At 42.2% G+C, this 11,953-nt stretch overlaps 1 protein-coding gene across 1 annotated transcript; it reads left to right on the top strand.

Moving 5' to 3' along the window:
• The first annotated feature begins 2,478 nt into the window (after window positions 1-2,478).
• msx2b (muscle segment homeobox 2b) lies at window positions 2,479-4,646 on the top strand. Its single transcript, XM_048237330.1, has 2 exons — window positions 2,479-3,031; window positions 3,465-4,646. The coding sequence occupies exons 1-2, from the start codon at window positions 2,689-2,691 to the stop codon at window positions 3,869-3,871; spliced, it is 750 nt and encodes a 249-aa protein (XP_048093287.1). The 5' UTR covers window positions 2,479-2,688; the 3' UTR covers window positions 3,872-4,646.
• Window positions 4,647-11,953: the final 7,307 nt, after the last annotated feature.

Below are 11,953 nucleotides of genomic sequence, written 5' to 3'. Positions count from 1 at the left end.
ATTCTTTCATTATCAGTGTGCGTAAACTATTCAAAGTCTGTTAATCAAAGCAAAGCACAGAATTTGACATACCTGTAGACATTTCACAGCATATTTGTATGCTGAAAATCAATCATGTTAGCAAAACTATAACAATTAGAACAAGTTCATAAGTATTTACCTAACTCACATTTGTATTTGTGTAAGACACCCTGTGGATAACAGTTCTTTCTGACTTGGCCTTTATTGGTTTGTTCTGCCCCCAAAATTAAATGAATTATATATGAATGTTTGCATTATTTCCATTAATTTGTATCATCTTTTCTCAAATAATCTGGAGCATTCTTAAAATTACAGACTTACTAGCTTGCAAATGACTCTGATTGTCCCAGAAGTCCCTAAGTAACTGTGTAAACGGTGCACCAGTTTAAGAGACAAGTAAGGCTATGCTGTCAGACATTCCATCACTTCAAAGCTTAGACCGTAATTACACAGCATGAAATGTGTCCAAACACACGTACTTAACCCCCTACCCTCCTGAAGCCTTCACACTGGTGCACACCTACACACACACATACAGGTACAGATACAGGCAAACATTATCGTCCACTCGTCCAAGGGTAGATATATCTTTTCAAACATTAGGATTATAGGCTCTTGTAGGTGGGAGGATGGTTTGACCTCCAGAAAGGTTTGTGTGTGTGTGTGTGTGTGTGTGTGTGTGTGTGTGTGTGTACGTGTACGTGCGCATTTATGAGTGGGACTCAGCATGTATTTGCTTTCTGTTTTCACATTGCTGTCTTTTTATCTGTGAGAATCCCTCTCTTCAACTTTACTTTCCCTTCGAAATCATTCTCTCTCTCTCTCTCTCTCTGTTTCCTTCATCCCTTCATTTATTTATTTTCCTTCCTTCTCTCTCTAAGACATGCACATACTCACTCTGTCTCTCTCTCTCTCTCTCTGCATGCTGTGTGATGGACAGGTAGCCTGGGGGCTGGGGGCGTGGGCTGGGTGTGCGAGAGGGGAGGCGACTGGGCTGCGGAGCCACAGAAGCAGCCACAGTTTCTCCCCCGAGGAGCAGCCCTTTCATCTGGCCGCTGCCTGGCGCCGGCGCTAACCTCTGACTGTCTGTGAAAGCGGCACGCTTAATAAACGCCCAGGAGCATGGGAACGCCGCGCAGAGAATCTCACCCTGCAGCTTCGGCGGGAGACACACACCCACACAGGAGCGTGCGCACGCACACATGCATACACACACACACACACACACACACACACACATACACACTCACACACACACACATAAACATTCACACACACACTCACACACACATATACATACACCACAAACACATACACACACACATACTGTACACACATACAGATTAAGCATCAGAATGATGCATATACACTTAAAGAGAAGAGAGAGAGAGAGAGAGAGAAAGAGAAGGAAAACTTGCACAAGCACTCACACACACAAACACACACACACACATAAACCACACGCCCTCAGACCTGTTTAGCAGCCAGCTGATTATGTCTTAAACTGTGTTGTTTATGCACAACTATGTTTATTGATTTTCCATTGCAATCACATTCACAGGCTCTTATTTGCCTATTTTAACAATCTAATTATCTTTTTTCTTATTCATGTTTTATCCCCATAAGTTCATAGTTCAACAGAGACATAAATCCCATGACAGCAAATTTACTTTTCTTGAGAGCAATCATTTATTTTTTCTGGAAACCTCTCGTGCCTCGAAAACAAATACCTCTAAGTCTCCATGATAACAATCAAATGTAGGGTTCCCAAAGGCTGGATCTGCACAGCTTTGAAATGAAACCACAAATAATGTATTATTTTCCAGTGTATCATTATTGAATTTCATGGTGAATTGATTTAACTATTAAAACGCAAATTCGATGAACTAAAATATTGCCTAATTTCATGGGTAAGGGAGGTTTAAGGAACACATTAATTCCTCATGTGAATTCCCATCAGCCCTGAAATAAGTTTCAGTCGCAGTCAAATTGAAGTTTAAGAAACAAATATATTTTATGCACTTTCTCGTACCTGTGCTCATATTGCTATGTCATTTGAATGTCCGAAGTCTACTGTCCAACACATTGTCATCCCTCGTGTCAAAGGCCTGTAACAAATGTAGTGTGCAAACCTTTAACATTGTATTCATGTTCCGTAAGAGTAATGGTAGAAGCGCCATGGATTTACTGTAAATAGAATTGGAGTAGCCTATTTGACATTATTAAATCCGAAATTACTATAAAAAGCAATTCTAAGAAACTTGGCATAAACAGGTTGACAGGAAACTATTAGGAACTCGGTGTCATGTATCTTTCTATTGGAGGCTACGGTTAAAAAATATAAAATAAATATGCCTAATCTTAGGCTTCTTTAATTTATAGAATCACAGTTGTAATGTGACTCTCTGGGTAAAACCACTTGAGACGTAAATTAGTTTTCCTGTGATCAAGGAACCAAACACCACCTAATGTCAACAAAGTCCTCTTCAAAATTTCGGCACTGCCGCGATTGGTCAAAACTTTCTCGTCGTCATCGAAGTTTTTTCACTCCCATAGCACTTCAGTGTTGTAATGTCTCATTTGTACTTGAAGGGCATAAACTCGTGACCTGTCTTTCAGCTACGCTAGTCACAACTTCACCAGGAGACGTACTAAAGTTTTGCAGAGATGTCATCCCCGACTGATCTACGGGACAGTGGTTCACCCGAAGCCGTGAGTCGAGACCGAGCGATGGAGGAGCGCAAAGCCCAAGTATCAAGTCACCCATTCAGCGTGGAATCGCTAATGTCAGGCTGTAAGAGTCACAAGGAGTCGCCAGCTAAAGCAGAGGACGCATCGTGGAACAATTTTGTACGGACACATTCCGTTCTGTATCCCGGTAGAGACACGTGCAGTCCAGAGGGAATGAGAACGCACATCACTCCAACTTCACCGGTCAAACTCGAGTCGCCGGAGTCGGAAGACGATTGCAGTTCTTGGGCAGCAAACTCCAAATTCTCATCACAGCAACGTAAGTAGTAGGCCTTAGTATGATATTAACTAACCTAGATAGAAACATTGTTTTCGGTTTTAACAATCATTTCAATAGCCTTTTTACATTTTAACAAGCTATTGGTTTGAAATGCACCGATAATAGTAGGCCTACAAATACATGTTTTAGACGATTGTAAAATCAGCATTTTTCAGTTCGAAATTATAATATGTTGTGTCTCTCTTAGTATTTCGTTTAAATTGATGTGCAGTTTCGATAAGCTAATATAGAATAAATATGAAAATGTAAACTGCATGACAAAACCTGATATATTTTATATATGTCAAGATAAGCCGGACGTTGACAGCTTATGTCAGTAAGACAGAAGGCCGTCTTAGTGTGCTAGTAAGAGAAGTTTAAAGTTTAGAGGGAATCCAGACTCTAACCAGGCACTCTTCATCTTCATTGACAGGCGTGAGTGCTGCCTGTCTGCTGCGAAAGCACAAGACCAACCGCAAACCTCGCACACCCTTCACTACCTCGCAGCTGCTGGCCCTGGAGAGAAAGTTCCGGCAGAAGCAGTACCTGTCCATCGCCGAGCGGGCCGAGTTCTCCAGCTCGCTCACGCTCACCGAGACCCAGGTGAAGATCTGGTTCCAGAACCGACGGGCCAAGGCCAAGAGACTGCAAGAGGCCGAGCTGGAGAAGCTCAAGATGAGCTCCAAGCCCCCGTTGCCCCCAGCCTTCGGCCTGCCTTTCCCCCTCAGTGCTATGTCTCTGTATGGACAGACGTACCCCTATCACAGGCCCCTGGTGCCCCTGGCCCCCACCGCACTCTACGGCACGCCGCTAGGCTACAGCATGTACCCCCTCTCTTGAGAGACACAGACACAGTGTGTGTTGTGCTTCTTTTTAAAGGTAGCTTGTATAATCTTTTTGTTTGTTTGCTTTTTTTTGTGTGTGGACAGTTCATAATTGCCCAGCTGTCGGAGGGTTTCTGTCTCAAACAAGATGGATTATGAAGCTACAAACCTTGTCCTGACGAAGACTGATCTGCTTGTCTTTTTGCGTTGCCTATGGATGGATTTTCTTTTCACAAAGCCAAATGACTGCCACAGTCTCACAACCAGCGCCTTTTGTTTGGTAGAGTATTTCAACAGCACTTCCTAAGCAGGCCATGATGTCCCATGGACATTTGTGTACAGAAACGGTGCCATGGGAATATTGCATTCTGTCTTTGGCCATAATGTTGTTCCCTTTTCTGATATTGTGATGAGATTTTTTTTTATTATTTAAAGTGAAGTTTTAGTCAAGTTGAACTTGTCTCTACTCCAAATTAAGTGGGTTGGATTTTTACTGGGTACCAGACCAAAACAAACTATTATCGAGGTGTACTTCATGAAAATGTAAACTAGAGTTTTATTTTCTGTGAATTTGTTCTTTTTACTTAAAAATGTCAAATTCTCCTGGCGCGACAGTCAGCAGTGTTTGCTTCATTTTAGTTTTATTTATTTCCTTATATCAGAGAGGTGGCTGGTCGGAGTCACAGATTTGAGAGCTATATTTTATCTGTATTTATACTTTAACTGAATCCCAATTTGAAGGGGTCAGCTTTGTTACACAATTTGTTCACAATTTATAAACCTATAAAAACATCTATTTTAAATGTGAATGGTATCATTTGGAAGATTTATATGAAGACATGGGAATGGTGCACACAGCATATTCAAAGTAAGACAAATGTCCAAAACATCCAAGCAAAAAATGCTCACACAGATGCCATAGAAATATTACAACATCATAAATGGTCTTTCGAGATTACATCTAGAAATGTTTCTTTGAGTGAAAAATGCATTTATCTTCCCAAACTAATCATCTGTAAACCCAGCTGTGACATTGACACTACAAAAGAGCGATTTTGTATTTAGACTAGGTCTAAACTCCACTCAGCAAAGCATCTGAAGTTAGAATTACTAAAATGTTAAACGTTTCAATGCTATTTACCCCAGCAATGTGTTCACAGACATCATGAGCTACTTATCTGCCATTTAGCTTTTACACAGTAAAATGTCAAACTGAAGTTGAGCCATTAAGTGTTCAGTGTAATGGCTGTGTGCCTATATGGTTAGAGGGGAACTGTGTGTGTGTGTCACCTGGTTGTGCTTTAGTGTCTGCCACAGCCAGACGCATCAGAGGGGCTGGGTCCGACCTGCCACAGTTTGGCGTCTGAGTCCGTTAGCGTGCGTGACAGTCTCAGTTTACGTTCCTCCTTCCTGCGTGGTTCCAGGACGTTCATCAAACTCCCCTCTTACCCCCCCCCCTCTGTCCACCCCCTCGTAAAGGTGGTGCCCTTGTGGCCAATGCAAGGACCGCTTACAACTTCCGTGTGACTTTGATGTAATGAGGAAATCGTTTATTGGCCCTGTATTTACGAGCCTCTCCTTTAATCAAAGCAAGGAGGCCACGCTGAGCCTCAAAGCACTCCACCAATCAGGCTAATGAATTGCAGATCTGCCGAGATGTTCGAGGATGTGTTTTATAATGTCAACTTCACCACAACTGCTACTTGAGAAACAGAGGGGGGAGATGCAGAGGAATATAAGCACAAGCATGAAAATAAAAACAAAATGAGGGCAACAGAAAATTTTGAAAATTGAAGAATGTTCATGCTAAAAGACCATGTTTTGAAACAGAATGTCAGCGAGACAGCCGTCACAGAAGCTGAAAAATGTTTGTTTAAGGGCATCTCTCATAGTACTGTGGTATGGTACTAGTTTTACAGTTATTTAGTTTAATCTTCAGATGTTTAGGAAATAGTCTGGCAGACTGGCAAATCTATTTTGGCAGTGCCATGAATGTCATACCACGGGGCAACTGTTACTTCATCTGGATGAAAATCAAGACATACATTTGAATTTTGAAGGTTACCTAAAAGTATTGTACTTCCCTGCATTTCAGTGAGTAACTTACAGTAAATTCTCATTGCCCCATACTCAAACCTCCCTCTGCTGGTGAAGATGCACATGACGTTTTTTATTCTTTCCTCAACAGCTAATGGATGCATGCTCATGTTGATGTTGACATTGACACACATAACAGCACTCACCAACTTCACATAATTCCCAGGCATGATTATGGACACATAATTCACATATAGGCTTCCGCACAGCAGAAATAGCCTAGCATTTAACGACCTTGGTGCATACTCAACAAACAGCATTAAAACTTGATAGAGTAATGAAAGGACTTAACATGTCTTGGTATCCCCATTGCGCTCTCTTTCTTATCTATTGACTCAAAAACATATTGTAAATAAATCAAAAGGTTAAATAAATCAAGCCAAACCTCTTATTTTATTAAAGACTCCATTATACTGGGAACAGCACAACAATTCTGTGCTGCTATTTTAAAACAGGAAGCAGTGGGAGAGGAGAGAGAGAGAAAGAAAGTGAGTGAGAACAAGTGAGAGAAATTGTATGTGTAACATTTATTCATTTATACATCCTTATAAGGACCTCCCGCCTTCTAGTTTAATTATAGCATGTGCAATCTCCTCAATGTATTATTCACACCTCTGCTCAGCTCGAGCCCTCTACCCGAGTCACAGTAACCGAGGAGGGGAAGCAGAACAGCCACAGAGCCCGTCCAGAGGGGAGGGGTGATCGGGGGAGGGGACACACAGCTGGAAAATGCCTGAGTGATCGATGGTCACTGTTGTGTTGTCCATTGATCCTCTATCCCTGTGACGGCACTTCATTAGACTCAGCACTTAGTGGAGACGTGCAGTCTGGAAAATTAGGCCTGTTGGTCGGCACACATTCCCATTGACTTTCCGATGAGGAAGGCCCACTTGTTAGTGAGAGTGTCTGTCTTGTAAATATGTCGCTGCATAATTTGTGGAGACAGAATTTCTTGTCTGAATTTCTAATTCACTGATTATGTTGCAGTTTGCCTTGATATTCTGTGATGCACACTGGCTATATTTGCAACGTAAACATGAACACACACACACACACACACACACTCACATGCATATTGCATAAACATACCTCTGCTCACCCAACACAAACACCTAGTTAAACACAGGCATAAAGCACGGACACACACACACACACACACACAAAGGAGATCATAGTTCTATATACCCCACAGCCACTGCCAGCTTAGACTTTGTTTCACCACACCAGGAATGGTGGAGTTTGAGTTTTGATCGATGATGCGGAGTTTGCATAGAGGGAGAGAGACACTCACACACAATTACATTATGACTCATTGCATGCACACTGTACTCTCTCTCTCACACACACATACAGACACACACACACAGGTTTACATGGATGTCCGTGTATCAGTACACTCATACATACAAATGTGTACAACCCTCCCTTAGATAGAGAGAGATAGATATAGAGAGAGACAGAGAGAGAGAGAGAAATGATCCCAAAGAGAGAGACAGATGATCCCAAAGAGAGAGAGAGAGATGATCCCAAAGAGAGAGAGAGAGAAAGAGAGAGAGAGAGTGATAGATGATCCCAAAAAGAGAGAGAGATGATCCCAGAGAGAGAGAGAGAGAAAGAGAGAGAGAGAGAGAGAGAGAGATGATCCCAAAGAGAGAGAGAGAGAGAGATGATCCCAAAGTTTATGTAACACATAGAGGGCCATAATAGAGCTGCAACCAACAGTCCAGAATGCAGCAAGGACAAATACAGCTGTAAGCTCTAAACTCAAATGTACAGACACACACACACACACACACACACACACACACACACACACACACACACACAATCACTATAACCAGGCGCACACAATCACTATAACCAGGCGCAGAATTTCAAGTATTCCATCCAGAAGACAGTTGAGCACAGTGGCACAAGAGAGCGTGCTAACTGCATGGCATTACGTGAGAGTCCTAATTAGCCATCTGCCTTAATCTACTTTAGATGGGAAAGAAGAAGGCTAAACAAAACATCTGCCTCATAATGACTGGAGTAGCCTGAAAGCCTGAAAGCATGCAATAGAAGAGAAATGGAGAGAAAGAGAAAGAGAGAGGGGGTAGAGAATAAGAGAGAAAGAGAGAAGCTGTGAGGAGGGCAACAATAACAGAGAAAGTGAGAGACGTGGTGTGACATGAAGAGGAGGGAGCAGAAGGGAAGAGTGTGTGGAATAAAAGGACTGTGTCTGTATCGGTATGAGTCAAGGTGTGAAAGTGCATGCAAGAGTGCAACAGATAGAGACCGTGTGTGTGTGCGTGTGTGTGTGTGGTTTTGAAGAACAAACAAAAAAGTGGAATGTGTGAATCAGCTGCTCTTTTGAATATTTGTGAAAACACACAATTTTGATGGAAATATAAAATATACTAATTTTGGCTCACTGAATTGGAACAGGGAGCTGGAGACACCAGCAATTCACCGTAAAGCACCCCAGTACTTTCTGTCTCTGTCAAGGAACAAAGTTTCCCATAGTATGCATTTCTGCTCACAGTCCATAACAAAAAATCCTGAAAAATAAGTTTTCAAAAGTGAGGAAATAAAAGTGTGAAAATGATGCAACGGCTCAGCAACATTTCCTGATAATTCTAGAAAACCCACCTGGTTGCGTGTAAGACATTTTAGGGACTTTCATCAGATGCATTGAATTATGTGCTGAAACATTTACCAGTATCCAAGAGACGCAGGCTCCTGAACCGCTGCAGGCAAAGTTGGGTTGTAATCTCAGTTAATTGTTTTCTGAGTTTGAAGACCGTGTGAATCATTCACTCACTCAGCTGTTAACTGTACCCTTTAACTTCACTTTACATCAGTTAGCCACGACCAATTACACTTGAAATTGCTTGTTCTGTGCTAAATATGTCTGATCGCTTGATTGAAGAAAGAGCCCCTAAAGTCTAGCAGTGCTTTCACTCGAACTATTGGCTAAATTTATCTATTTTCCTCACGTATTGGTGAATATATGTCAAAGATTTTCATTTGTATTAGATGAGAATAATTAGGGAAGAATGTTGGTACAATAATCAATCAATCAATTAATCAGTCAATCATTCAAACACAATTTTGTGTTCAGATTAGTTCATGGATTTTGCACTGATTTAAAGACACGATAATTTACCTATTAATGTGATGCATGCTCAGTTTGAAATATATGACATACTTATGTGTTCGTTTTGAAGTTATCGTTATATTTCAAGTCTCATGTCATGCGCCGCACATTGTGGTAGAAAAATATTGGCGGCCTTTTAGCTCTACTAATTAATGAGTATAATACCCGTGACACCATCTGTGCTGGGCCTGATTAGAGGGGCTGAACAGCTCTGAGTGCTGGGAGAGGGCCTAATGGGAGGGCATGGGGAGGCACACGGCTCAGAGGCTCAATGGCCGCTGGGAACAGAATAGGCAATAGGCTGGTCACGCATTTCTTCACTAATTTACCTGGAACAGGGCTGGGGCTGTAGCACAGTGGCCTTTGTTATGTGTGTGTGTGTGTGTGTGTGTGTCTGTGTGTGTGTGTGTGTGTGTGTGTGTGTGTGTGTGTTGAGGTAATGAATGGAAGTGAATAAACACTTTGCATGTTAGTGAGTACATGATGGTTGAATGCTTTTTAGACATTTTAATTTATCAAGAGCATACTGAGACTTGAAATGTTTTCTATTGAATGTGATACCATCACACAAAGCAAACAAACACTCAGTTACACACATACACATACAAACACACACACACACACAAACACACACAAACACACACACACACACACACAAACACAAACACACACCTTGCTCAATTCCAACTAATGCAATAACTTATTCATGCGTGCAAGATATAATAAGGCAAGAGTTCTGCTTGGATCTGAGCTATTGGTGTCATATAACATTTGACCAGTAGATGGCAGACAATCAAAAGACATGTTTTAGTGCAGCTCAGTCAATGGTTAGTTGCAGTGCAATTCGTTTGAAAGATTGATATAAGTTACTGAACTTCTTACTTTCTTATTTCGGGGAACAAGATTTTTATCACACAACTGGGCCTGTCCATGTACCAAAGGACATTATATAATGACTTGATATTCATATTCAGGATCTGCTTGGCTGTGTGATTTTCCACTGCTCACTCATTCATAAGCACCATTCAGCTGAACCCCTCACACAGCACACAGCTACTGCGTGACTCTAGATGGCGCTGTGCTGCAACAACAAATCTCCCTTTTTTCTTCCCTGAAAGTTTCCAAACACACAGCTTGAGTTGCCGAGAAGTAATCTGCCATATGTCATTGTAGGTCAATCCCAACTCGAGTGTTAAAACCACACCAGAGGTGCAGAGACTCAGTCCAGACGAAAGTCAAAAGAGCAATAGACTCAGCGCACACCGCGGCATGGCCAGTGGCAGCCGATTGGCTCAAGCCAGACACGTGTAGTCTGACTGGTGTGTTCTCTTCCTCTGCACTTGAGCCATGATGTTATGGTTCTGTGGCTTGATTTCTGATTGAGCACCCTTGCTGTGAATACATACACAGATCATTTGACCTTACTCACACCACTTGTAACATCCTTATTGTACTCTTTTTATGTGATATGCAAGAATTTCAATAGCAGCACTGTAAGAAAATGTTGCAGTCAGAAGCATTATTTTCCTCTGAATGTTCAGTGCAAAAACAAAGGTATTTTCAATAGTCTAGAAAATATCATCAGATAAAGCTGAGTGAAAAACAAACAGGCTCAGCCTGAACTATGCAGGCAGCATCATTAGATGGCTCTATTTGTGTGTGTGTGTGCGTGTGTGTATCTGTCTGTGTGCAGTGAGCTGGAGGCAGACAGCAGCAGCAGCAGCATCAGCACTGGCTGGGTACCAAGTCTATGGCTCAGATAACGCACGCACCGATGAGTATCCCAGAGCCCGTCAATACAGCCTCACGCTGGGATGCAGTCACTGCACCTGACATGTGTCACACCTTAATCTCAACCAATCGATCTGCTATCTATCTCCTCTCTCACTCTATCTACCCCCCCCCCTCTCTCTCCCTGTCTCTCTGTCTTTATCTCTCACTGCTAAACTTCTGCTGGGTAACATGACAATCATGGGAAAATAATGAAACTTTAGTCATCAGCACCACAAGCATTTGGTTTACTCATATTGGCAAGCCATTCATTTTTGCACTGTTGAATGAGTTTGTTGAGGCGGAGCCATTGGCATGATGAGTGTCCATTAGAATGAAACTGCAGATAGATGAGCGGGCCGTTTTACGTGGAAAGTCCACATAAAGCGTGGCGTACTTGATCTTGGCTTGATGCGGCGTGGCGCAGTCTGATTGCAGCTTTAATGCTTTTACTAAGAATCATCAGGACAAGCACACAGATTACAGCAATATTATTATGTGATGTTGTGAAACTATATTTGCACAAGGCTTAGAGATTTCCCCACAGAGACTAATGTTTTCTGTTTCCATCACACAGTGTTTAATGCATCCCAGCATCTCTCCATGGAAGGGGCTGAAGGGAGGTGGGGGATTTTTTGTCTGTTTTGATGTTCCCGTAGATGGATAAAATGTCAAAGGGCCTGATTATGGCTAGATTAGGATGAACATGAACTGGGAGAGCGTGAATGCGGGATGAACAGGCGTAGCATCTCTCTCTTGTTTACCTGTTTTCCCCTTCTGACAGCCATATGGCGTGTGAACGCGGAGCCTGGCTGGCGCTCAGTAATCAACAGATTGTTACTGTGCTTTCAAAGCAACGGTGAGCTGAGCACCTCAGGTGCACTGTTAGTACCATTTGCCTCCGTTCAAACATTAGCTTTGAGATGAGCAGTCCCTGGCCAGGCCTGCACTATAATAGATGTGGGTTTAATGGATGAATAAATTACTCTACAACACTACACCTCATGGTCTTGTACGCACCCATTTCCCTTATGACTGCTGACATAAGAGGATGATTTAAGGATTGATCCATGCTATTAAGAGTGTGTGTGT

Source organism: Alosa alosa, chromosome 2, assembly GCF_017589495.1.
Source record: "Alosa alosa isolate M-15738 ecotype Scorff River chromosome 2, AALO_Geno_1.1, whole genome shotgun sequence".
NCBI lineage: Eukaryota > Metazoa > Chordata > Actinopteri > Clupeiformes > Clupeidae > Alosa > Alosa alosa.
Note: the sequence above shows the minus strand (reverse complement) of the source record. Positions and strands in the feature narration are given on the sequence as shown.